At 40.6% G+C, this 27294-nt stretch overlaps 2 protein-coding genes across 8 annotated transcripts; one reads left to right on the top strand and one right to left on the bottom strand.

The window, feature by feature from the left end:
• The first annotated feature begins 729 nt into the window (after window positions 1-729).
• On the top strand, window positions 730-14301 carry Nepro (nucleolus and neural progenitor protein). Of its 3 annotated transcripts, none has more exons than XM_027412613.2 (9): window positions 730-835; window positions 3161-3315; window positions 5499-5578; window positions 5871-6002; window positions 6437-6514; window positions 8124-8488; window positions 8813-8874; window positions 11798-12057; window positions 13677-14301. In XM_027412613.2, the coding sequence occupies exons 1-9, from the start codon at window positions 730-732 to the stop codon at window positions 14140-14142; spliced, it is 1704 nt and encodes a 567-aa protein (XP_027268414.1). In that variant the 3' UTR covers window positions 14143-14301. The 3 variants fall into 3 exon arrangements, with proteins under 3 accessions (XP_027268414.1, XP_027268415.1, XP_027268416.1); XM_027412614.2 differs by lacking the exon at window positions 730-835 and adding an exon at window positions 1029-1282 and having other exon boundaries at window positions 13677-14142; XM_027412615.2 differs by lacking the exons at window positions 730-835; window positions 5499-5578 and having other exon boundaries at window positions 3180-3315; window positions 13677-14142.
• Window positions 13498-26790, bottom strand: Gtpbp8 (GTP binding protein 8 (putative)). 5 transcript variants are annotated; one of them, XM_027412619.2, is made up of 6 exons: window positions 26416-26786; window positions 25898-25996; window positions 24179-24309; window positions 22962-23061; window positions 20412-20530; window positions 13498-13762 (listed from the first exon to the last, which is right to left on the bottom strand). In XM_027412619.2, the coding sequence occupies exons 1-6, from the start codon at window positions 26752-26754 to the stop codon at window positions 13750-13752; spliced, it is 801 nt and encodes a 266-aa protein (XP_027268420.1). In that variant the 5' UTR covers window positions 26755-26786; the 3' UTR covers window positions 13498-13749. The 5 variants fall into 5 exon arrangements, 4 of the variants coding, with proteins under 4 accessions (XP_027268420.1, XP_027268417.1, XP_027268419.1 ...); XM_027412616.2 differs by having other exon boundaries at window positions 13498-17096; window positions 26416-26785; XM_027412618.2 differs by lacking the exon at window positions 13498-13762 and adding an exon at window positions 19440-20104.
• Window positions 26791-27294: the final 504 nt, after the last annotated feature.

The following is a 27294-nucleotide window of genomic DNA, read 5'->3' as shown; positions in this document are numbered from 1 at the left end:
ATTACTTGCCTTAAATACCAGCCTAGTAAGAGTATTTGTATAACAGGAACAGTCCTAACATATTCCATAACCTATGAAGGTCTTTATTTTGCCCACAAGCACACTGAAGTCTGGAGAAGTAGCTTTTTGGGATCACAGAGCTGGCATATAGCAACCTGCAAAGGCAGAATGAAGTAACCTAACAGTCTCTAATGCCCACCAACCGCTCCTGTCCACACTGCGGCAGGAACCTTAAAAACATAACAATACGGTATCGAGATGAGAACAAACCACCATCAGGATATCATCGTGATTAGGACCAGCAGAGCTTGGAGTATTTTGCCCGAGACAATGACGGTGGTAATCCAGAAAAACCTCTGGGTCTCTTTCTTATCAAAGTTGGGCTGTTAGTCAAGATACGTAGTCTTCCTTGACCACTCAAAATAATAAATCGTTACAAACTGCGTAACGAACTCCACATTTAATACAATCCGAGTTCTTCTTTTCAGAATACCTGAGGCCGACTCACCTCAATCGGATCCATCTAGAAAACACCTAGCTTGGAAGTAGCTACAAACATCAGGCAGGAACTTGAGGGCACCTGAGTCTCCCTCCCGCGAGGGTCTAAGCGGGCGTGACTCCGCCCCCGGGCCCGCCCCCCCACTTCCTCCCTCCCTCCCTGTCCCGCCTAGGCCGCTCAACCCCGGCTCTCCCGGCTCAGTCTTCCCGGGCCCAATCGCGCCGCGCAGGATGGCCGCCGCGCTACGGCGGGGCGCGGAGCCGTGGAACCGCGTGAGGATCCCCCAGGCGGGGAGCAGCAGCACATTGACGGTGCGGGACCCCAGCGCCACCCTAGGTGAGTGAGGCGCCCGAGGAAGTTCGGCACTACTCCCGGAGCCCGCGGGCCGGCTCACGTGGGAGGGGTGGGACTTCCTGAGCGCGGGGCACGCCGGGAAGGGGCGCACCGGGCGGAAGCTCCGGGCTGCTCATGTGGCAGGAGGTTTTTCTGGGCCCGCGGCTCCGGGACCGTGGTGCTCCTGGGCTTCTGCCGGCCTTAGATGGGACGTGAAAGCAAGGGTAGCCCCGGGCTGGCACGTGCTTAGACGCTGCCTGGGATCCCATGCTGTCCCGCAAGCCTCCTGCATCGTGGCTCGGACCTCGGTCTCGTCTTTCCTCTTACCGGGCGAGGGAGTTAACGCGGGCCCCTCGGTTCTCCTCGAGGAAAACAATTTCAGTTCCGAGACGGTTTTAGCAATGTGTTTAGACAACAGCTCCCGGAGATGTGGGGTGGCAGCTCAGTGGGGTCTGTGTTGTGAGCTTTGATTAAGTTTGCATTAATGTATATGATGTGGAAAGGATTCATGGGATTAGGTGTCCCAAATCACGGGCGGGATCTCTTAGGACTTTTTCCTCAGGATCTTTTAGAAAAGTCTATTGGGTGGGCGGGACGAGATGATGGTTCCCTGCTTATCAATTCCTGGGATTCGCGTGGTAGAAGGTACCCCACTGAACTCAGTGCTGTGTGCGGTACGCCTTCCACCCAATAAAGAAATAAAATATTAAAACATAATGCAAATATTATAATGAGGCGGGGGCGTCTTTTGAAGTGTGAGGTGATACCCGAGTGCGGGAACAGCCTACCTACAGCCTGAAGGATATTTAACCACAAAGGGACGTAGTTTTCTTGGTTACCTCATAGCTAACTTTTTTTTTTTTCAAGCTGCCAACGGTCCTATGACTGTCAGCTAAGAAAATTTGTTATTTCTAAAACTGAGTTTTTTGCCCACTCCAAAATGGGAATTAAAAATAGTACCAGTTTCTTGGGACTGTTTTGAGGAAGGAAAGAGTTGATAACTATGAAGCATTAGTAACACTGCCTAGTATGGCAGTTAAATGATAGTAGTTGTCACTAATATTAAATAAACACATTTGTTCATAATTGTTAAATACAACCTATGACATCACTTCACCTCTCTTCCCATCTATATTTCCCATGCGCTTTAAATTTCTAATTCTCTCTCTAGTCACATTTAAAAAAACAATACTATGGGAAATTCATCAACTGGTCATCACCCAGGAAGCTAATTTAAATTCTCCACATGGTTGGAGGGGGGCAGAGAACATTATTCCATTTAAGAATATTTGTGTTTCCTTTTTGAGCCACCAGGCGGCCCATTATACCTGCTTCACAGCTGCTCATGTTAAGATTAGGAAAAATCTGTACAAACTCCCCCCCCCCCCCTCCAAGTTACATACTACAACTTCCAGTGGCCCTGGTGGTTTCTCTTTTCTGAATGTAAAAGAACCCAAACCCTATTGATATCCATGGGGGGATTTTGGTTCCAGGAATGCTTCTATTAAAAAAATGGGCATGTGCTCGTCTTTTATTACATGTTAGATAGATAGTTTTTACAGTGTGGCCAATACTCATCTTTCTGTATACATTAACCCTATCTGTAGGTTGCTTATGATACTGAATACAATGTGACTGCTATTGACATACAGTAGAGATGGAATTTGTGGGGACTGTATTCAGTGTGAGGTTGGTTGAATGCAAAGATGGCACTTACTGATAGAGGGCTGAGTATATTATATATTCTTATCAAAAAGTGGTATCCAAAGTAGAGTTCCTTTTACTTTGCAGGCTGTGACTTTATTCCCTCTGTCTTGCTTACCTGCAGAGGGTTTCATTGACAGATGCAACATGTGCCCAGCTTTTGTATTTTTGGGGTATAAGTGATCATCCCCAGATGATGACTGTAGAGTAGTCACAGTACTCATGTCAAGGTAAAAGTGATGTAAAGACATCTACACAGCCAGGGTGGGCGGTGGCACATACCTTTGATCCCAGCACTCGGGAGGCAGAGACAGGCGGATCTCTGTGAGTTTGATGCCAGCCTGGTCTACTGAGTGAGTTCCAGGACAGCCACCAAAGCTACAGAGAAACCCTGTCTTGAAAAACAAAGCAAGCAAACAAAAAGAGACAATACACATTCATGTTCAACAAATGTTCTCTTATAGATCACCTGATATCATTTTCCAATTTCTTAATACTCAGAATCCTTTCTTATATTTTTCTTTAAGGCAAATAAGTCAGAATGTTCCTTTCAGAGTATTTCTCATCTGATGCAGTAGATGTAGACATGCATACTGAATCTTGTTTTAACTGTTTCTGCTTTAGATATTTGCATTGCGGCTGTCATTAAAGGATGCCACCTTGTCACACAGTCAATCAAGAGCAAAACCTTAGATGCGGAAGTGGATGTATTATGCTCCGTTCTCTACAGCAATCACAACAGAATGGGCCGCCACAAGCCCCATTTAGCTCTCCGGCAGGTGAGGGGAAGCTCCGTTCCACATGCAGCCCAGTACTGACGAACATGAGGATCACACTGCCACTTACTATTTTGTTATTTATGGAAAGTTCATAAATTATTTTGATTCATAAGTCTACAAGACACAATTACGTGTTGGATATTTTGGCCTTTTATTTTCCCAAAATATTTTCAAAAAGTAATTTATGATCAAGAAATATATTTCAAAGCTGGTGCACACCTTTAATCCCAGCACTTGGGAGACAGAGACTGATTAATCTCTGTTGGTTTAAGGCCTGCCTGGTTTGTATAGTGAGTTTCAGGACAACCAAGTCTATGTAGAAAGACCCTGTCTAAAAGAAACAAAACAAAACAAACAACAACAATAAAAAAATCTCAAAAAAGAAGTATATTTCAATTCTTTCCAGTTTAATTTTTACTATTACAGTCTTTAACAGTGCCTTTGCCTAGTATAAAAGTAAACTAATTTAAACCCTAAAATCTTAAAAATGAAAACAGTTGTGGCTTAGTGTTGTGGTTGACTTCTTGTGGGGTCATAATGTCGTCAGCAGTGTGTTGCTGTGAGTGGTTTATGGTACGCAGTGATGTGAAGTGCTTTCATGTAAGTTTTGGAGACTGAGAAAGTATTGTGGCCTTTAGCTCCATGACTCCATGGCAGAGAGCTGCTGGAGGTGGGTTCTCTATGTGCCATTCACACACTCTTTGCCAGTCCTGCAAGTACCCTTTCAAAGCTCAGTGTGCTGCCCACTCGTGTGAGAGCCATCTTTCCAGTACTTATGTGTTTTTCACAAAGTTCTCTGTTGACATCATACTTGGTGTTGGATATGCAGCAATAAAAAGACATAGTCTCTTCTGTACAGACTCTTTCTCTCTGGTTAGCTATACTCCCATTGCTTAAGGCCCAAGGGATGAGGATGCTGTCTTCAAAGAGGATCACTGTCTTTCCCTAAGTTGTCTTCTCTGGGGCTGCTTTAACCCAGGTCTTCTAAACCAAGAGCAAACTTGTTCACTACCTTCTTGCTGAAGTTCTTAACTGCCTTTTCCCTTCCCTTCCTCTCTTACCCTCCTCCAAACCGTATTTCACTCATTGTAATTTCCTATCTTAAAAGATGGTGTCTAGACTTAGAAATTACAAAAGATAGGAGCCAGCCCCAGAGAATGTCAGGGTTGAACTATGTTGAAGTAGAGTCCGTAACAATGATTTGGATTTTAGTAGTATCTGTAGCTCTGGCAAGGTTGGGACTCATCAATAGCAGTTCCCATCAGGAGCCTTACATCCTCCAAAGTGCAGGTGCAGTCCAGGGAGGGCCCTTGGTAGGCATTCCTGAGAGGGCGTTTATACAGCATTCTGTATGCTGTATAAACAAGCAGCATGGCTTGTTTTCTCCTGAGAAAAAAACACTAAGCCCTGTTCTAAGAGCTGGATTACACTGGTGAACAAAATGGATGAGTATATTGTCCACAGGGAGCTTACAAGGGCAGGCAGACAGCCAGTCAGCCAGTAACTGGCTATGCCAGCTGGTAAGAGTGCTGCAGGGAAAAGCAGAGCAGGGGAGGTTGCGATTTTAAATCAAGCATACCTGTTGTAGCTTTAAGATAGTACTTTGTGTGTTATCTGTCCTTACTACTTGAAATTGGGATGTATCATATACCACGCTGTCTCCCAACATGCCTTGCATGCAGTTAGGTGCTCAGGATAGATTTGTTCTAGGACTAAGTCACTTTCTTCATTTCTGGTGTTTACAGACTATTGAAACTGAGTAAAGAATTGGCTATCTTGTTTTACTAGGTTCACTGCTATAAGTATGTTCCCTCAACAGATTATAATATTAAGACATACTCATTTTGATCCCTTCATAGCATCGAGTACTTGGCACATAGTAATTTCTTGAATTGAGAGATTTGTTGGGTTGGTTTAATTTCATATTTGTAAGCAGAAGCAATTGCTTTGGGATTTGGGTTTCCTTGTCCTTAAATGAGAAGGTCTTATGCGGCACATTTCCATACTGTGAATGTTTGCTTTCTTTGCATTCTTCTTGGTCATATCTGTGACACTGCTGTATTACATGCATACTAATTTAAATGGATCTTCCTCCTTCTGTTTGCTTTCTTTGCATTCTTGGTCATATCTGTGACACTGTTGTATTACACACATTCTAATTTGAGCCCATCTTCCTCCTTCAGGTAGAACAGTGTTTAAAGCGTTTGAAAAACATGAATTTGGAGGGCTCAGTTGAAGACCTGTCTCAGTTGTTGTCTGCCAAGTAGGTGGCCCATTGCTTTGTCAGGATGTCTTTGCTATTCTCTGCTTGGTGTTGAGCTATAACCAACTATGCCAAGATCTATACATTATGTTTTAATAAGGGGCACCTGTTGATTGATGGGAGGGACTGGTGGGACATGGAAATGTGGCTCACAGTAGGTTACAGTGAAAGAACAGTTGGTTGCTGATAGGCATAACCACCTCAGGCTGAGCCTAAAACAAGCCTTCACTTGGATAGTGCTGTAGAAATGTGTTTAAAAATGAAAGTCATGTCCTTTTCTGTTTATGTCAAGTGAAACCCAGCCAGGAGCTACTGAAAACCGTGTTGTCCCCAGCCAGCCGGTGGTGGAGGTGGTGCTGATGAAGGTTTTGGGAGGCTGCAAGTTGTTACTGCGCTTGTTGGACTGCTGCTGCAAGGCATTTCGGTATCCTTGATTATGGGAACACCTTCTTTGGAATGGGCCTGTTTGGGTATCTTTATAGCCTCTGTTTAAAAGCTGTGCTATAAGGTGGGGTAACCTGTGGGAATTCTTAAAGCGTTGCCTTTTGGCTCCTCTTCTAGCAACTGCTAGAAGAGTTGGCCCGTGCTAGAAGGGTATAGCCCGTGCCTAGCATGAGCCTACCTAGCATGTATTCTAAGAGTTTAACCATTAGAAATTCTTACTCCCACATACTAACTGTAGTAATAGGAGCTCTAGTAGAATAGACATTTCTCTGTTTTTAGTGTACTGTGTTGTTATTGCCATGCTAGGACTTTAATACCTTCACCGTCTTCTTTACGTCCAATTTATTTCTTTCGTCATTTTAACTAACAAATCTTCCTTTGGTTTTATTTTTCCAACCTAAACTGATTCTTCAGGTTGATCGTGAAGCACTTAGGACTGCAAGAATTCATTATTTTGAACCTTGTGATGATTGGGCTGGTGAGCAGGTTATGGTATGTTTTCCTTTCTACAGTTGTGTTTCATTTCTTTTTCATGTTTGCTCAGTTTCGTTTCACACCGTTGGCCCTAGGATCTGAAGACATGCTCTTTTCTGTCTTCCTATGACAGTTTATTTGCAGATTGTAAGCTGACCTGTTTCTTATTAGTGTTCTCACAATTTCATTTCACACTATTGGCCCCGGGATCTGAAGGTGTGGGTTGCCTATCTTCTTATGACAGTTTAAAGATTGCAAGCTGAGGGCTGGTGGTTATGCCAGAGGAATGGGCTTTGCTTCTGAAACCATACAACTAGCCTGATACTGAGTAACTCAGAAAGTGAATCCCTAGGACCTAAGATTATAATAATAGTAATAGTGATAATAATAATGATGATGATGGTGGTGGTGGCAGTGGTAGTAATATTGTAGTAGGCTTTTGAAAAAGCTGCTGTTCCTGTGGTGTCCATATCTTGATTCTTTCTGACACCTGATTTCTAATTTTAATAGCAATTAGAAATACAATTTGACCTTCCCTGTATGCTCTAGACTTTTCTTCTGCCTAACACACGACTGCTTTAGAAGCATATTTGGTTAGTGTAAATAACACTAGTAATACTCACCCACTAAAAAAAGGCATTTTCCTTTTTTTAAGAGCTCTTAAAAAAAAGATTTACTTGCTTATTTTATGTGTATGAGTGCTCTATCTAAATGTATGCCTTTGTGCCAGAAGATCCCACTATAGATGGTTGTGAGCTACCATGTGGTTGCTGGCGACTTGAACTCAGGACCTCTCGGAGGGCAGCCACTGCTTCTGACCCATCTCCACCCCTCCCCCCAAGACATTTTCTTGTGTGAGTTTGTGTAGCATAAAACGGTTTGATGGATAAGCAGACACAGAATTGGATCATTAGCTCTAATTTGAATATAGCAAAAACTGTCAAAACAATAAAAGTAAACCCAGAAGATTCTACCATCAAACATAAACCTTGCTTTCATGTCTTAACCCAGATATCTCATTTGTATTTTGTTTTCTTTTCATTCTGCTTATTCATAATCAGAAGTAATAGCATTTGAATTGCTAATGTTACTTTGTTAATAAAAAAATTGAGAGAGGCTCTTACTGTGTAGCCCACGCTAGCTCTGAATTCATGATTCTATTACCTTAGCCTCCCAAGTGTTGTAGGTGTATACTCCCAAGCTGGGCTTGCTAATCATATTATTTTAAAATGTTTAACTTTTACCTTTTTCTGAAATGAGAAATAATTTACATTTTACTGATTAAAACAAAGGTTTATGCTTAGAAATCCCAAAACACAAAAATGTGAAGAACTTGAAATGCACCTGAAATCTCATCTCAATAAAATAACCATAGGATTTTTGTGTGCACTTATTTGACACGTTTCTAGGAAGTTCTTTTTGTGTAGTGTTTAATATTTAGATTTTTGTGTTTGGGGTGGATTAATCTGGCAGTTTGCAAATACACACCTTAGGCATTTTGTTTGGTTTTGTTTAATCTATATTTGCAGAACTTGATAGCTCTTTATTTTCTGTTTTGGGCCTTGTGTTTATTGCATATCTGCAGACGATGTTATTAGCGGATTCATGAGCTTCTGTTTCTTTCTAGGGTTCTCCATAAGGGACTTTTAAGGAGGCTGGTTTCCTTATACGAGCCATTGTTCCAGTTGCTTCAGGAGGTCTCCAGGATTCATCCCATGCCTTACTTCAAAGAGTATGCCTTTCCTTCTGATGTCACTGATTTTCTAGGGCCACCTTACGTGGAACTCTTTAAGGGAAAACCGCCTGAAGCTGTTGCCACTAAAGGAGTAACTAAGTTGCTAAATAAACTGTTTACAATGAAAGAACAACTACCAAAGGTCAGTGAAGACACTCTAGATAGAATTTCTAAAACATCTGAACAAATGAAGAACAATGCACAGAGTAGTATGGACCTGGGACAGCCAGTGAGAATGAGCAAAAAGACCAGAAAAGGTGAGTTGCTTAGATGAGTACATACTCTTTCTTGTTTCTTTTAAAATTCTGTTTATTTTTATTCTTTCTTTTTTAAACATATACTTTCGTGCATTATCTAGAAAGAAATTCAGAATTCCATTTCTTAAGTCACTGATTATATTTAGTTAGGGAGGTATGAATGTTGCCCATTTTCAAAGCTTTGCTTCTAGTTCCTTCCTGGGCTTTTGCTTTCTTCTCTTCGTTTCTTTGCAGTAACTTGTCAGGAAATGTCATGAGGTTAAGAATTTGTTGGTGGTTTGAAAATCTTATGGCTCAGTTTTTATTTTCCTTTTAATTCCACAGAAAAGCCATCAGGATTTGATGTGCGAGCTCTCTGCACAAGGCTTCGAAACAAGGCTACTCAGGTCAGTGTGGTTTAACCTAACGCAGCTTTTCATTTCTACCAACTCTAGAGAAAGCTACTTGCTAAGGAGAGAGCTGGACTTTCCTGTAACAAGTTTACACTATGGTTCTCATTATGAGCTTCTGAATGAACAAGACAGGATATTTTCAATGGTCCTGGTTACTCCAGTTAGTAGAGTGTGTTCAGAAGGGCTTTAATAGGCATTTCTCTGGAATTTAAGAGTAACCATATGGCCCATCTTAAGTGTGGATGGTGAGCAGTTTAAGCGCATGGACTTTGTAGTTGCTGGAACTTTGGCCCCACTTTGAATTAACTGTGTGATCTCTTAAGTTGTCTGACCTCGCTATACTTCCCTTGTCTCTATGCTTCTCTTAACTTTGGGCTAGCTTCAGTACATGTAAAGTGTTACAGGGACTCTTGAGTGTGGGAAGCATTTAACTGATGGCAGATGTTGTTAGTAACAGCCATCATTTGTTTTCCTCTTCATTTGTCATGAGATACCAGCCATTCTTTTAGGGGTTCAAGCTTTAACTTGATAACTTTTATTAGTGTTAGAAAATTGTTCTGGACTTCATGACTGATAAGTACATCAGTGTTACCCTTCACCCAGTAACTGCTTGACTTCTTATACCCTTTATCTGGTTTTCTTTTTGGTTTTTGTCTTCCATTTTATTTAAGGGACCCCCTCCCCACCCCCAGACAGGGTTTCTTTGTGTAGCCTTGCCTGTCCTGGGATTCACTCTGTAGACCAGGCTGGCCTCGACCTCACAGAGATCCATCTGCTTCTGCCTCCCAAGTTCTGGGATTAAAGGCATGCACCACTACCCGGCAATTTAAGAACTCTTAATCATTTCTAAGAACGTGTGTGTGTGTGTGTATGTGTATGTGTATGTGTATGTGTGTGTTTTAAAGATTTATTTATTTTATGTACATGAGTGCTCTATCTGCATGTACAACTTTATTCCAGAAGAGGGCACCAGAGCCCACTATGATGGTTATGAGCTACCATGTGCCATCTCTCCAGCCCCGACCCCACAGTTCTTTATTGAACTTGTTAACACAGATGGCAGCTTGCATTTTCATCTTAACCTAATTAATGAGTTCATTAGGAGGAAACATAATAGAAGATCCTTTGAGGACCTGACACTGCCTTAAATGCTTATGTGTATTAACTCCCATAATCCTCAGAAAAACCCCATTAGGTTGATTCTTGCATTACTGCTTTCATATTTTAAAGGAAGAAACTGAGGCATAGACAGTCTCAAAAAGTTATCCAGGCCACATGACAGGGATCAGGTTTGAATGCAGAACCCATGGTTCCTTAATACAGAATCTTTGAATTCTGGTCTCAGGAACTGTGGTGTCTGTGGGCCTTCCCACCTCTGCAGCCTAAGAGCCAGTTCACATGGGAGCTGGGCTTCATCTGGTTGGTTGGCATACTCCTCATTCAAGAGAAATTACTCTCATATTCTAATTGGCATTCATAGGTGCAGCTTGTTTTTAGAGCAAGTTATTGATCACAAAACAATACTAGAGTGTCTTTAATTCATAATTATTTCTTTAGGTACCTGTTGAGTGTGGGAATTTATTTACTTACTATTTATTTGGCTGAGTCTCACTATGAAGCCCTGGCTGGCCTGGAACTCAACAAATATAGGCCAGCAGACTGACCTCATAGAGACCTGTCTGCCTCTGCTTCCTGAGTGCGGGGATTAATGGCATGTCCCTCCACAGATTTGGAAAGAAAGTAAGCTTTAAATGGAATTTGGGTAGACTTAGTAGGTGGAATAATCTTCATAAAGTCAGAAAAGCTAGTAAAATCCGAACTTGACTTGCTGTAGAAGAGACTGGAGAAATAAAGATGCCTTGTTAAAAGCGGTGCAAGGTTAGGAAGACCGCACACTTAATCATTTTGTCCTGTTCATCAACTAGCTGACAGCCCTATGGTGTGGGGCACTTTCCAGGGCTTCCCATCTTTATTGTTTTTAGTGATGTTTATGACCCATCTTGAGGATTGTTCCTGTGGGGATAGGAATAAGTGGAGAGCAAGTGAGTCCAAGTCAGTCCTGCTGGCACAGGCCGGTTATCCCTGCTACTCAGGAGGCTGAGGCAGGAGGATGGCAAGTTCAGTCTTGCTTGTTGAAGGGTTACTTGTTGAAGTCCTGTCTCAGAATAAAAACCTTAAAAGGGCTGGGGATACAGACCACTTGCCAAATGTGAGCAAGGTCCTAAGTTTAGTCTTCAATAAAAGAAATAAAGTCAAATAAAACAACCTTCCAAACAAACTAGGTAGTTCAGAGATGTCATTGTTAAAGACTTGTGATTCCCCCCCCCCATCATTATCCTTTGACTAGTATTTAATCAGCGTTTTATTTTGTATGTCACATATGTGTATGAGAGTATCTTGGATTTTCTCTCTTTTCTTTTTGATTTTTCAAGATGAGGTTTCTCTTGTGTAGCCCTGGCTGTCCAGGAATTTGCTCTGTAGACCAGATTCACCCACATCTGCCTCCCAGGTGCTGGGATTAAAGCCACCACTGCCTGGCTTTATTTTGGGTTTTCTGTGTACATTTAATTAAAAGGCAGATAGGACCTGCCTTGGTAGAGAGGTAAAAAAGTAGTGTTAGGAGAATGAATTAAAAAACTTTTTTTTTTTTTTTTGGTTTTTCATGACAGGGTTTATCCTGTATTGCTTTCGAAGTTGTCCTGGAACTCGCTCTGTAGACCAGACTGACGTTGAACTCACAGAGATCCACCACCTCTGCCTCCCAAGTGCTGGGATCAAAGGCGTGTGCCACCAATACCTGGCAAGACTAATTATTTGAAATTAAAAAAAAAAATGAATCAGCTTTCCAAGATTCTTGTTCTTTGTTTACAAGTCAATACCATTTTAAATGTATCCTTCTCACCTTTTTATATTTCAGGAGACGAGCCGGGAGTTTAAATGTTCTCAATCCAGATTGAAGACAAGCAAACTTTCCTCTCAGAAACTGACACGAACTCTCTGGGCTAGCAATATTGTGCAAAGAATCCGAGTGACCAAGACTTTCACCCAGCTTTCTGAGGAAATCCAAACGGCAGTCATGTGGTGCCGGAGCAAAAAGCTCAAGGCTCAGGCCACCTATCTGGGCAACAAACTTCTCAAGAGTAACAGGCTTAGGCATGTGGAAGCTCAAGGTTATAGGTAAGTATGTTAGAAAATTCCTCCCCCCTTTCGGTAAGAAAATGTACGTATGTGCGTTACCGCCTTTGTTTAAGGTGGGATGTCTAGCAGCCCTCGGGGTGCTAAAATAAGACCTACTCAAAGTATAGTTGCGTGTGTTGCTCATGGAATCTGGGAGGTTGTGTCATGAGGCAGAAAATGAATGACAAGTTCACTGGACTTAACTAATTTGTACCGCATCATTCCTGCTGGTTCATTTCAGAAGGCATTATTAAGGTTGCCTGGGGCCTTCAAAGCCTGGGGCCAACAGCGTGCAGCAAGCAGTTTTAGTCCTCAGGCACTCATTTTCTAGTGGGAGGTAGCATTCTCTAGGCAGCATCAGCACAGCTGGGTGAGATAGTCAGAGAAGTGAGTGCTTCTGCCTGTGAGGCCCACACAGGTTGTAGGGATTAGGGTCAGGTTTGATGCTTATAGCAGCTGGATGCTCACGTATTGATATATTCAATTTATCGTGGTTCTTACAAGGATCGATGAGGACACAAATCATAATGATGAACAGTTAGCAAGAGGGGTAACAAACTCGGGTTTATTGCTTAAACTATTACTCTCTAATTCCCAAAATATAGTGACCATATTACCCTATTACTATGTTTTTTTTTCTTTTCTTTTTTTTTTTTTTTTTCTTTCTGTAGTACATTTTGTAAAACACTTAATGCCCACAGTAGTCTGAAGAGTAGGCATTGCCATTCCCATTTTGTACATAAAGAGGTGGTATTGCTCAAGGTATTGGAACTGGAGATCTAGAACTCAATTCAGTTCCTCTGATTCTTGTTTTTGTTTCAGCTCAGAGATGCACCCACTTTTTACACAATAAAAACTCACTGCTATAATGGGTCATGAATTGGTTATTACACAGGTTTTCCTTAAACGATTATGCATTTTTTTTTTTTTTTTTTTTTTTTTTTAAAGAATGAAGGGATTTGGGTAAGGCACATAGAGCCATGTTAATCTTTACCAACAGTGCAGTAGGTAGTTTACCAAGGCCAGAATAAGCCATAAGGTAGTGAAGCAAATGCCTAGACTCATCAGCTGAGTTCTACTGCAGACTTGAAGGGGGTACAGCACAACTCACACTCAGGGTATCTGACAGCTGTCAGTCTGTCTTCAGTGGAAGACCTCCCTCTTCACTTTTATTCCCTTGCTCTGTTCATCTATGCCATGAACTTAGCTAGAGATGCATTATGACATACTCTAGAGCTTCCCATTTGGGATATTTTGCAGTTTCCACTTGTTTACCCTAGGAACTGATTATCAGCATAAGGGAAAGGCCATGCCTTTCAAATGTGGAGGTGTCTCACCATTTGTGACCTTGTTAGGTAGTTATTGGGAATTGTGTTGAGGGTATAATGGAGGCACATTTGCCTGCATCCTGAAGAGGCAATCAGCTTGAAAAACATACTCTTAGGTTGGAACTCCCATTGCTTTATTTTGTATATTTGAGGTTATACATACATACATACAGGCCTAGGGCTTATAACAAATGGTGTACTTTTCTGTTGGAAGTTGGTGCAGACAGTTAAAAGTGCTTGATAACTTTTTAGCATCATAATAAGTTGAGATTTTTCTCTTCTGTCCTTTAGTTTGCCAAAGAAGCTACAGTGCATGAAAACATCTCTTTGCAACTGCCTTCTTCGAGGCTCCATTATCAGCACTTCAAAGTGTTCTCCTAGACAAAAAAGATCAAAGCATAAAGTTTTATCGAGACAGAGGAAACCGCAGAGAAAGTTACAGTCAACTCTTTTAAAGGAAACTCAGCAGGAACCTGAAGGGACTCTGAAGAGCACTAGGGACCCTAGTGCTAAGTGGAGCCGCTCAGGTGGGACAGTTCAGAGGACAGATGTCTGTCCTAACAGAAAGCAGGTCTTGAGAAGACTTTCAAAGTCTGTCCTGAAAACAAAGGAGCCGGGGTTCCATGGGAATCTCACAGCAGGCAGTAGAAATGAAACTGGTTTGTGGACAAACAGACAAACACACACACACAGTGTGCCACAAGCTGCTAAAGAGGCAGATGACATTGATGATATTTTTGCTTTGATGGGAGTTTAGATGTGCACATGTGAAACTTCTGGGCAGTTACCCAGATCGTTCAGGGTTCTGCTGTTTTAAGTGGAACTGCTGAGAGCTGGAAACACTGCTGGGGCCAGGAGCTGCTTCTCTGCAGCATTCCACACGCGTGCTTGCCAGTTCAATAAACACTTAACAGCTGCTCTGTGTCAGTTAATCACTTAGTATTTATTTGACTATGACTGCGTAGATTGTGAAATATGATAAAAAGTCTGTCACAGCCTACCCTGAATCCGTACCTTCTTGACTAAAGCAGGTAGGTTTCTGAAAATTAGATGAGTTTATGATTTACTAGGGAGTTAAGATCTTAAGTTCAGAAAAATCTTACATATCTGAGGGTAAACAGGGAGCAAGGTTGGAGTAGCAAGGAAGTACCATAAAGGGTTACTTGGCCTCACTGGCCCCATTCTCTTTTTAAAGTTTTGACAGTTTGTGTGTGTGTGTGTGTGAGTGTGTGTGCGTGCACATGTCTGTGGATATCAGAGGATAACTTGTGAGAGGTGGTTCTCTCCTTCCACCTGCAGGTCCCAGGGTGCAATTCAGATGTCAGGTTCTTTTGAATAACAATGTGTGTGTATGCCAGTGTATGTTATGTTACTGAAATGAATTATCAAAAAATTTGCTATTACTCGAATGGTTAAAACTTGTTTAATCTTCACTTTGTCACTGTATATTACAAGGCTTTTGGAGTTTCCTTTATTCTTGTTTCTGTGGAATGCAACAAAGAAGTAGGTGAGTGTATGAATAAGGCCCATCATAAATTTATAACCTGGTATCAGTATCATCACGTGACTTTGTATATACCAGCACAGCTGCTCCCAGAAATGATGGTCATGGAAAATCCACTTGGCCCTCAACTATTCCAGGGTTGAGTTTCTTAGGAGAAAACACAGGAGTCTTCCCCTTGCCCTCTGTAGTGACCAGTTGTCCTATGACAGCACAAGCTGCAAATCAGGGTACAGCTGGACACTGTTGCCTCAAAGGTGGAGGTGGTGGGCTGAGAATCTGGACTTCCAACTTGAGTATGACTGCTTTCTGCTCTGGAACATTTTGACTATAAACAGGCTCAAAAAAGTTACAAGTTTGGAATCTTTCTGATTTGGGACTCTTGGACGTGGGACAGTCTACTATTAAAGTCTGCAAATGGTTAGATTCTGTAATCTGAAACACTTCAGTTCCTAGCATCTCAGATTAGGTGTTCCAGTCTTTTTAAGTGCAGGGTATGAGAACTCATGTCTTTTCTTGACACTCACTGCGGTGTCAACCAGTGTTTAGGTTTGGGCCTTGCCTTCTGCTCTGGGGACCTGTCCCAGCTTTTAGGCTTTTTATGTGCTAGGCCATAGCTTTACCACTGGACTACATTCTTGCAGTAGAGGTCCATTTCTTGAGGCTGAGGCTGTGCACAAAGTCCCTCAACACCACGCACCAGTGTGTGTGGTGGCCGGGCATGCTGGACAAGCTGTCCTGCTTCACTCCCCTTCTCTTCATCATCTCATGAAGTATAGCTTTGACTATACCACCACGGGAAGCTTGGACAAACAGCTCTGCTGCCGGCAGAGTGTAATTCTTTTGACACCTATGTTTTGCTTCGTGAGAATTTTTTTAAATTTTTTTTTTTTTGGCTTCAAATACTGCTAATTAGGATAAAACAGACTATTTTAAAACAACTGAAAACATTTGCTATTGAGTTTAAAAAGCCACAAAGTTTTACATCCTTGCCACAGTTATCACCTCTGACAGCAGTCTCGCTTTGAAACACTAAGACACTTCATGAAGAATAGATGTCTTTATAAAAAATTTGTTCTTGTGAGTTATAGTCAAAGCTAGTCATCCCGTTCTACACCTGTAATACAGTGATTCTAAACTATTCCACTGACTTGTGAATTCATTTCCTCACCTAAAGCTAGGTCCTGTTTGTATCTGCTACTTCTTTCAGGTGGGATTTTTTGTGTGTGTGTGATAAAAACCTGTTGAGTTTTGCTGTGTCTTTTAGTTGGTTTGGGCTTGCAAATGTACAGCTGTCATCCATAAGACCTGTTAGACTTCACAGCTAAGGTGCTGATAGCCACCAACGAGGTGAGAAGATAGGTAATTTTTCCCAGGGACCAAGGAATGACAGACATGAGAAGTGGAACCTAAATCCCCTGATTATCTAGTCTGTGCTCACACAAAGGGCACTGAATGATTCCACACCCACATGACTGGTGTTTCCATGGCCTGGCAAATTTTGACAAAATTTTCATATTCAAATAAAGACTAGAGGAAGAATGATAAGCATACATATAGTCATTTACTTTTCTACTCACCCATGCATGCTTTGCAGAAAGGCAGCCCTACATTATCAGTTGACATTTATAACATTAAAGACGGTAGGCATTTTCTTAAAGATTTATTTATTTATAATGTATACAGTGTTCTGCCTGCAGGCCAGAAGAGGGCACCAGATCATATTATAGATGGTTGTGAGCCACCATGTGGTTGCTGGGAATTGAAGTCAGGACCTCTAGAAGAGCACCCAGTGCTTGTAACCTCTGAGCTACCTCTCCAGCCTGACACTTTATTAAGACAAAAAGTTAATACTATAACAAACCTCTCTACATAGTAATAACAGGAGCTCACTTCATGTATTTCTATATGCTCTTGGACTTGTCAGTTAAGACAGAAAAGCCAGCTACCATCTCTCCTAATGAACAATATGATTTAATTAAAACCCTCACCCCCAACAAACTCAATTTTGATTCAGGATGATGCAGGTTTTAAAGCTGAACTGATTGTCCTGCAAGTTGAGACACAATATTTAAAACAATATTGGTATTCTTCTAGGTGTTTGACTCCAGTTTTGGAACTTCATGTACTCTGGGAGCGTTTACTTAAGACTTCCTGTTATATCTGCTATAAAGCACTTCAACAGATGGACTCCAGAATAGGTCACTGCACTGTGAAAAGAAAAGGAAACAAGTTTTTCTCTTACCTCAGAGGTTCTAACAAGGTTTTTTTTTTTTTTTTTTTTTTTTTTTTTTTTTTTAAAGAAACTTTTATAATCCCATGTAGGAGAGCAATTCCTTTTGGTCTGTCCTATCTTCCTTCCTTACTTCTGTCAGTTTCATGCAGTATTCTGCACTATCTAAAATAGATTCACGAATCTGTTCTGATGATCCCCAAAATCTGATCCATTCCTTTCAGGATTTCAAACATTTACCACACCTTCCATTTTGCTTTCTGTTCTCCAGAGTAATTAGTTTAGTCTTTTTGTGATAAAAATTCAAACCCCTTGAAGTATTTTGAGGTTAACAAATGGTCATCACAGCACACTGACTTTTATGTGTCTGTCTCCATCCATGCAGAGGTGGACAACTGTGGTCTCTCAGGCCTGAACATACTCTGGTTTTATAAAAGGTGGAATCTTGCATGTTGTGCTGCCAGTTCTGTTAGTATGTATAACATTTTAGATTTTCTGGCTAAAACTACCATGCGGAAAACAGCCTTCTGATAGCTTTTACAAATGAACTAAGCATATATAATTTAAAGGAGAGATACAAGTTTGATAGTTCATACACCGATTAGCACTCTGCATTCATGTGCAATGTTTCTGTTAAGTCACAATTCTGTTACCAGAGTCAGTTCTCATCTGCTTGGAATTTTACTACACAAAAACAGAAGCAATTAGACTGTGCCTACTCACCTATTTTTCCTATGTCATGTATAAAATATACTATTCGTAATATTAATCTATATGGACACTTCACATATGTACTTTTCTCTAGTGTTGGGCCAGAGTTCATGCATGAAAATTATCACTTAATTTTTGTCTATAGGTTCAAAGCCAAATCTTTCAGACCTTCCTCTTAAGATAGCAGTTCTCAACCTGTGGGTCTCCACCCCTTTGGCAAACCTCTATCTTCAAAAATATTGACATTATAATTTACAACAGTAGCAAAATTAGTTATGGAGTAGCAATGAAAATAATTTTATGGTTGGGGTCACCACAACATGAACTGTATTAAAGGGCCGCAGCATTAGGAAGACTGAGAACCACTGTCCTAAGAGAATATTGGAAGAACAGAAAATAAAACCTGACTTATTTATAGTACTCAGTTGTGAATAGGCCAAACTCCATGTGAAGGAATGCCTGCAGCTTTAACAAGCAAGTGAGCAAGTATATACACGTCTATGAGGTTTTGAGAGCTATGAGCATACTCTATGAATGATTGCTGTGTAAAAGTGAATGGTGAATTTCTTTCAGGACAATAAATAGGCTTCCATGTCTCAATTCATAGATTCTGAGTGCTGTGTGACTTTCTACAGAGCCTTGGTCACATGTGGTAAATATGTCTGGCATGCAGCAGAGAAAGCTGTCATGTTTAAAAAAGCAAATGCCTTTAAAAACCAGGAATCCAATAATGTGGTTTTAAGTCTATCCCTGCCATTTATGACTGGCCAGAAAGGAAATTATATATTTAAAGTGTATGTATCAATCACAATACATGATCCTTGTAGTGACATTTACCAGTGAGAAAATGGACTTAGAAAAAATACAAAGTTGCTTTAAACCAGCAGCCTCTGACAGAAACCCACAGATGTTATACAAAACCACGGCTATCTGACCCTAAGGCCCAGGCTCCTTCCACTTCAGCAGACACCTGGCTGGAACTCCATTTCTCACTTGTAACCTTCTGTGCAGAACAGGTACCTTTACTGTGAAGATCAATGCAGTGTGCTGTGTGCAGCACTGGTCACCCGCCCCCACTATCTGTTTTCATACAGCGTAGTTAATGTCAAGCCACAATCTGACAGGACTGGTTCTTGCCATATAGTATAAGTATACAGCAGTGTGGAGCTATTGCCTCATCAGTCCCTTTTTTGAAACTCCATGATTCCATTTATGTAGCTCCCCAAATTATTAATTTTCCCCAGTAACATCAGGCTGATAATTCAAGCTCAGCTTACAGTAACTAAAATTTACATTTTTCAACATAGGTATTTATTAGCCATGTGCGCTTTTAAAACCCATTTTATTCCTTACTAAACACTTAAATGACTGTTTTATATGACAACGCTGAGGGCTCTGGATGGAATTATTAGGATGTGCACTGCACTTGCAGGATAAAGGCAAAGGAAGAGGGTAGGTTTGAATGTAGGTGACTGGAGAGAGCACTGTGTAGGGATAAGGAGGGCTCCTGACAGGCGCAGTCATAATTTCAATTTCAATTTCAATCTGGTCTAGACTGATATGACTAAAGCGGCTAATGGACAGTTCCACCTACATCACTCTGCTACACTTTTTTTTTTTTTTTTTTTTTTTTTTTTTTAAATTTTCTCACAAATTACCACGGTGCCTCCCACAAACAAGTCAGGGCAAGGAAACCAGAGACTGATGCTCTGCCTGCCTCATTACACACTGCTTACTGTACCCATGATACACAACAGAAGGAACCCCAGTGTTTCCACTTCTGGTCACTGTATCATAATGCCCCCAAATCTACCAGCTCAGAAAATACCTATTCTGTCTGTTCAGTTTAATCTAAATTTGAAACAGTTTTTCTTCTTTACATAGGCCTATTTTATATTACATTTTTAATTATTATTTTTTTTTATCTCAGCTGTACATTGTCTTCATGGAAGAAAAATTTTCCTGTCAATTTTCAGGCAAGCTGACCTGTTACACAGCCTGAACGAGCTCTTTACCACAGTGGTGTTCACTGAAATTACGCAGATGTGCTGGTGAGAAAGCTCGTCAGGCAAAAGGAAGTGCTTGTTCGAAAGCCTGATGACCTGAGTTTAAGTGGCAGATCCACAAGGTGGCAGGCAGGAAAGAGCCGGCTCCAAAAAGGTACCCTCTGACCTCCACAGGCACACCACTGCATGCATGACAGACACATAGTAAGTAAAAGCTGGTTTCAAAAGTAAAGTTTTCATTTCTGTCATGGTCTAGGGTTGAGCTAGGCTGAAATAGAAAGAGAATGAAGTACCTTTAAGGAAGAGCAGGCATGAAAAAAAGAGAACAGAATAAAACACTAACAGACTACTGAAAACTCACAGGTAAACAGTTTCCCAAGTGGCACCTCAACCAAGGAACATCAATTTCATAGTAAAAGTTTTTTTTTTTTTTTTGAAGGGGTGGGGTGTTGAGACAAGATTTCTCAGTGTTAAGTCCTGGCTGTCCTGGAACTCACTCTGTAGACCAGGGTGGCCTTGAACTCCCTGATAAAGGCTTCTAGTAATCAATGTTATTAGAGCAATTTGACTCTTACCTTATAGGAAACAGCTGAGGAAAACAGCCTTGTGTTTGTGTGTTAACAAACTTCTGGATCTGAAGCACTTGTTTTAAAAGATAGCCTTTGGAAGATTTGTCAATTTTTGTTAATACCATCTATAGGAAAAGAATTTAAGGATTAGAAATAAAATTTATCAATATAGTTTTATACATTTTAACTATAATTTTTCAGTTAGTTGAGTTGGTTCATGTAAATTTCTTAATCTCTATCTACTTTCTCATCTATAAAATAAAACAAGCTATAAATAATTTGCTGATGATGAAATAAGGTGAAATATGTCATATATAAAGTGTGCATTGTGTGTTTGCTACTTAACAATGCTTTTAGCACACACGACGATAATACCTTGGGTTTTACTTAAAGATCAGTGGAAACCAGAGCCACATTTATAACTGACACCAGCTGTTTTATGTGATTACAATGTATTTTACAGTCTAAGATATTAAAATGAATGTAACTTGACTGAGCCACATAGAGCTGTCAATATGTAACAATTTTGAAAAGTTCAAAAAGTTCAATTTTACATGTAATACTCTAAAGGAAAAATTAGAAATTGGGTTCTTTGTTGGCTATATCTACTATAGTTGTATCCTAGGTAAATCTAGAATGTTACTTACCCAACTACAAAATAGTAGAGAAAGGTCAAAGCATGGGTGATTACAAATCAAGGAAAAAGTAACATTTCAATCCATCAGGTTTTCCCAGGGAATATCAAACACTCAAGCATATACTTTGACTTAAAGCTGCTGCTGGTGGGGCTCATCCATGCCAGGCAAGTGGTGTATCACTGAACTATAATTCCCCTAGGCTAAAATTTAAAGTCATCTTTCTGTTTGTTCTTTTTACCCCTTCTTGGGTACCTGGATTACTGCTAATATCTTAATTCCTTTTCCAAAGAAGAAAATAATATTCCCTTTAGCTACAACTGAAGGGAATATATGATTTCACAAAGTGGTACCTATGATACAAAATCAGGACTATTACTTTACAGCCAGTTTGATAATATTTAGTCATTTTTATACTAATTCCTTGATGCATTGTAACACCCCCTAATACTTCATAGGACTTCTGCAAATCCCAAGAACGTCATAATTTCAAGAATATAACAAAAGTGGTTACCAAGTTGCATGGCTTTATTCACATGAAACTTCACTCTTCATTTTAGTGGTTTCTGTCACTTTTGAAAAGTAAATTATAGTCATTGGTTCTTCAATTTCTTAAAAAGGAACTTTAAAAGTCTATCTGGAAGTATTACAAAGCAAAATGTGGATACTAACCCACCAATCTGCATTTTAGTGTAGGTCAATTGTATGCTAGTAGAAAAAAAAAAAAAAAAAAACAAAAAAACCCCGAGATATTCCTAAATTTTAATTTTATTTTTTATTTCATATGCACTAGTGTTTTTCCTGTATATATGTCTGTGTGAGGGTGTCAGATCCCCTGGAACTGGAGTTACGGATAGTCGTGAGCTGTAGAGTGGATATTAGGAAATGAACCAAGGTCCCTTGGAAGAAAAGTGGTGCTCCCAATGGCTGAGCCATCTCTCCAGCCTAGAAAATAAATTTTTTAAAGACTATAAAATTTCTATTTGTGTGTGCTGTGTTGGAATCATCTTAAGTTTCTGTTGCAGTTTTAGTTATATCTTTGTAAGTACTATACCATGAGCTGCTATTCAAGAGCTAGTAACATGTCTTAGAAAAATGTTTGTATTGCAATAAAAAAAACATCTTGTGAAGGAAAAGCATTTCAGAACACTAAATGAACAGTTTAAAAAACTCTGACTATAAATTTAAAAGCGTGTATAGCTCCAATATGTTAAGAGCACATGCTGTTCTTTCAGAGGGCCTGAGTTCGGTTTCCAGCACTCCTCAATGGATGGCTTGCAACCTCCTGTAACTCCAGCTTCAGAGAATCTGTTGCCCTCTGCTGGCCTTCATGGGTATCCACATACAGCCTGTGCATGTGTACACACATGTTCTTGCTGTCTCTCTCCCTCCATCTCCATGAATTTAAAAACTGAAAGAAGTAAAAAATAAATTGTCACAGAACTTAAAGGCACTTTGTGTGTGTGTGTGTGTGTGTGTGTGTGTGTGTGTGTGTGTGTGTGTGTGTGTGTGTGTATGTGATGTATACATGTGTTATGTGTGTAAGAGTCTGTATGTGTACACAGGCAGAAGCCAGAGGAGGACATGTGTCTATTCCATCACTCCTGCCTTTTTCCTTTGAGCCAGGGCCTCTCACTGAATCTGGAGCTGAGCTGATAGCTAGCAATAATGTGATCCTCTGGTCTCCAACCTCTATAGCACGAAGGTTATGGACGTGCATGTGACCACATAGCTCATGTGGGTGCTAAGGACTAGAACTTAGGTCCTCATGCTTGTGTAGCAAGCGTTCCTACCCATGGACCCATCTCCCCAGTCGCTCCTCTATCTTCTGAGGAAATGACTGCTCACTACCAACAGGCATATATATGTGCATATTCATATGTTTCCCAAACTGTGATTTCTAGCTGCTACCATAACTTACCACATACGGCAATGCAAACTCTTCACACATTTCTACGGCAATGTTGTCTAATTTGGTAATTCCAACAACACTATCCACTAGCAAAAATGTTCTCTTCAGGCTGTAAGAATAGAAAAAAAAGTAATGGCAATATAAGATATATTCATAAGTCCGTCTCTCTCATCCTAGGAACTTCATTCTGTAGTCTTATAGGACTCAGTGCAGTTTCTTGTACTTTCAATAATTAAATTTGCTTAATACCAATTTATTTCAATAAGAACATATTAAGCCTACTGAGTCTTAACAGAAAGATAAATGAGATCCCTCCTGTAAGGCCTTAAAGTCTAGTGGAAAAGAGACAAAAATTAAATTTATTGTAATTTTAATATTACTTTAATTTTGCATCTTTTATATGTAAAGCTACAAGAAACAAATATATATATGCACACACACACACACACACACACACACACACACACACACACACACAATTTGTGATGCTGAAATCAAATCCAGAGCTTTTTTTAAATGAATACTTTCTTCTTTGCTTTCTTTTTGTTTTTGTTTTTTTCAAGACAGGCTTTCACTGTGTAGCCCTGGCTATCCTGGAACTCTCTTTGTATACCATGCTAGCCTCAAACTCAGAGATCCACGTGTCTCTGCTGGTATTTAAGGCATGCAGCACCACTGTCCCCTATTAATATATAATATATATATATATATATATATATATATATATATAATATTATATTATTTCAGAAGCCTAACATTATTTTCCTCTAGATTGTGTGGTTCTTGAAACACACTATTTTGCTTGATTCCTTAATGGATATAAAAAAATAAAGATAACATTTTCAGAGTTTGCAATGACTGATCTACTTTAAGACAGAGTATACTGAATTTTATTTAAACCAATTAGCTAACTATTTTCATTTTCAAAAATAGCTAGCTCAGAGTATAGTTTAAAAAAAATGAATGAACTGTTGAACACTCTATATTGTTTCACCTTGAAAAAATAAATGAAGTTTTGATTTTCCTGAGCTATAGGCAGATGCTAAACAGGCAATGTATACCCTGGTCCTCAATATTGTACTGCAGAGTAATATAAGGATAAAATGCACCTACAAATAAGTCATTTGACAAATCTGAAGTAGTTGTCATGTGTAGAATATCCTTGATTTAAAAAAGTGCTTTGGTAGTAAATGTGCAACTATTGTATGAAAAAAAAGTTTCCTTACTTCTTTCGTTCTTTTAGATAGGTCTCTACCATGTCAACAAAGTCTTCCGGGGCTCTATAGCCATACCCTGGCATGTCCACCAATGTAAAATATTTTCCAACTTTGAAAAAATTCATTTTCTTTGTGTGCCCCTGATAAAGTAAATGGGGGGAAACAAAAGCTGGCTTAAAATTGGTCCTTCATTTCATGACTAGGAATGCTATCTATTCAATCACCAAATATTTATTAAAAGTTGCGGTACATAAAGATTAGTGGCCACCAGTAGTTAAATCATAATTAAATCTCTTCAATTTGTTTTTTAATAAAATGTTTAGCTTAAACACTTTACATTTCATATTAAAAAGGCGTAGACAAAATATTTCAGAATCTTTCCCATTTTGCTGTCTATGAACATCACCCAGATTTAAGTTGTATGTCTGCCATTAGCCAGTTCTCTGATGAACATTATACACAGAGGAATGAATTAGGGTGCTGATCAAATGTTTATCCCACCACACAGATTTTTATAACACCTGTATCCAAAGTGTGACATTTCTTATCTGCAAACCAGTGTTTCCCTAAACCAAGATGTTTTATATGTTTGGTTTAGTGACCTCATAGACTTTTTTAAAAAGACTGTGCAACACCTTTAAATAAAGTGTGATTAAAACTGATGCAAAGATAAAATATAGCTACTTATGCTTCTGTGCTTATGAAATGCTTCGGAATCAGAAAAGGAAAGACAATTTAAAGCCAATTGTTTATATCTTAGAAAAGACACCATCAAAGGAGAGGGTTTTTTTTTTTTAAATAAATGATGATTAAGTTCCTGGTTATCTTATTTTCCATCTGTTAGGAAGTGTTTTTAGAATTGTATATTCGAGAGTGAAAAGAATCAACCTTATCTATTGTCTGTCCTCTTATACGAGAATGAAATTTACCCTATCTAAAAGTCCTATTTTAGTTGGCTTACTTTATGTGGTGAGGAAGAAGAGGAGTGAAGATGAAGTGTTATGGAATGGAATCATTAGAGATGAAGCCAGAGAATCTATTACATGAAGTGGGGAGCAAAAGTCTAGTGGTTTCATGAAAGGGCTTAAACTTAATGAAAGCGGTAGGGAACAGTGAGCATTACAGCTGGTGGAATTGGTCTGTGATACAGACACTAAGGTAAAAGGAACCAGGGGTGAGTTTTGAGAAAAGGCTATTTTAGGTATCAGTTGAGTCTGCAGCATTGAAAAGGAAGTAGAAGGAAGGGGGAAATGACAGAGTGCCAGTAGAGCAGAGTATCTGTGAAAACAAGCACAGAGCGAGCGAGCGGCCTTGGGGAAAAGAAGAAGCATGACTGTTGTATATCCAAGAATGTATGAGAGTGTGTATGAGTAGAGAAGGTATGAAAGATTATGGAAGATAAAGCAAATTTTAAACCCGTTTTCCCCACAACTAATGTGCAACTAGATGCTATTATATAAGGAGACAGAAAACAGTGACAAAATGCTTAACTTGCCAATTGGAGAAGACTCTATCTAAAGGATGCTTTCGTCAAGATATTGGCAAGACCGCTAAAGTCAATTCAGCCACACTTCCCGTTTTTCAGGAAATACACGGGCACTAATGATATGTCTTACCTTATTATTTGTTTAAAAGAAATCTCTTCTCTAGGAACTTAGCAATTACGATCTCTTGCACCTTCCAAAACTTAGGTCTCATTTTAGTAAATTCAAGTGATACCCAGCGTACCGGTTTTTTTGAGATTCTGACTTCTACATCAGGGGCCATTGAAAACAAGGCCTTTATCAAGGAGGATTTTCCAACATTGCTTCGGCCTATGAAACACACCTAGTATGAGGGGCAAAAAGGAGAATGGAGAGCTTAGAGAACTGAACCGTGGTTTATTTACTAATTGTTCTATTTGAGGGGCTGGAGAGATGGCTCAGTGGTTAAGTGCACTTGCTGCCCGAGGACACTGGTTCAATTCCCAGTCCACAAGGCTGCTCACAAATGCCAGAAACTCCAGTCCTAGGAGGATCGGATGTCCTCTTCTGGCTTCTGAAGGCAACAGGCAAGCATGTGGCGTACAAACACGCATGCAGGCAAAAACACATAATAAAATACGGCATTGGCTACTGTTCCCAAAGGACCGGGGTTCGAGTCCCAGCACCCACACTGCGGCTCACTGCGGTTCTCCACGTGCATTGCACAAGAGGCGGTGCAGCCACACCGAGTTTTCTGTTTGTTTGATTTCCTAAGTCTCTCACCTCCGGCTGCTGCAGGCCCGGGGCGTGGTCTAGGCGGACCGCGGAGCTGAGGTACTCGATGCGGTTCCGGGCTGTGGCCTCGAAGATGCTCTCGGCCCTCGCGATGTCCTCCAGGCTCGGGTCGAAGAGTCCCTGCTCGATGAGGCCTGACCCGCTGTCCGTGACGAGGTGCTGCGCCAGTTCCCGCAGCGGGTACAATACTTTCGTTAGCTGTTTCTGAGGTAGCCTTAGCACTTCAGCAAAAGCAGGGGACGTGCTGTAAACCCGGGGACAACGCCTCAGTGCCGGCGCCATCTCAAAGAGCCTCCCCATCCTACGCCACTGTCCAGTAGCCGCCATTTTTCTCTCCCAGAATCCTCACGACGATTTCATTCATAGAGTCTGACAGCACCAGTCCGCGGCTCTCTGCCGCGGCGCCTGCTGGGAATTGTAGTTTTCTAGGGCCTTCTCAAGCTTCTCACCGCCAAAGACTGCGAGGAGGTGGGGGGGGGGGGCGGCGCGATTAGGGGGACAGGCAGCCCGCTGACTTTAACACCTTGGCCTTTCCAGCTGTGCGTCAGATTGGTGTGTTCTGCGGGAAAGTCTTCAGCGGTTTCCAGGGGCGCGAAACCTACCTCGTCCTGTGGTCTTTGCAGCACAAGGGAATGATCCATAGAGCAAAGATCTAGTGGATTCCAAGCCCATTCTATCTGGTTTCCGGTCGTTTTACGGATGATTGACATTTATCATAAGCTCACATCACTGAGAAAAGCACGTATGGAAAATTAAATGAACTGGTAAGAAATGTGGTTGGAATAGCACCTCATTTTCAGAGAAGAGACTGCATCCCTCCTGTAGACATGCAGTTGGAGCTGCAGCTGAGAGCTCACATCCAAATCC

This window comes from Cricetulus griseus, chromosome 4, assembly GCF_003668045.3.
Source record: "Cricetulus griseus strain 17A/GY chromosome 4, alternate assembly CriGri-PICRH-1.0, whole genome shotgun sequence".
Classification (NCBI taxonomy): domain Eukaryota; kingdom Metazoa; phylum Chordata; class Mammalia; order Rodentia; family Cricetidae; genus Cricetulus; species Cricetulus griseus.
This window is presented reverse-complemented; position numbering and strand designations above follow the sequence as displayed.

Bases quoted from the DNA above. Each gene is read 5' to 3' on its own strand.
- Gtpbp8 (XM_027412616.2), bottom strand. From the start codon at position 26,754: ATGGCGGCTACTGGACAGTGGCGTAGGATGGGGAGGCTCTTTGAGATG. The intron at 25,997-26,415 runs GTGAGAGACTTA...CCCTCATACTAG, and splicing joins CGGGCCTGCAGCAGCCGGAG to GTGTGTTTCATAGGCCGAAG. The intron at 24,310-25,897 runs GTACGCTGGGTA...TTACTTTATCAG, and splicing joins TCAGAATCTCAAAAAAACCG to GGGCACACAAAGAAAATGAA.
- Nepro (XM_027412613.2), top strand. From the start codon at position 730: ATGGCCGCCGCGCTACGGCGGGGCGCGGAGCCGTGGAACCGCGTGAGG. The intron at 3,316-5,498 runs GTGAGGGGAAGC...TTCCTCCTTCAG, and splicing joins CCCATTTAGCTCTCCGGCAG to GTAGAACAGTGTTTAAAGCG. The intron at 5,579-5,870 runs GTAGGTGGCCCA...GTTTATGTCAAG, and splicing joins TCTCAGTTGTTGTCTGCCAA to TGAAACCCAGCCAGGAGCTA.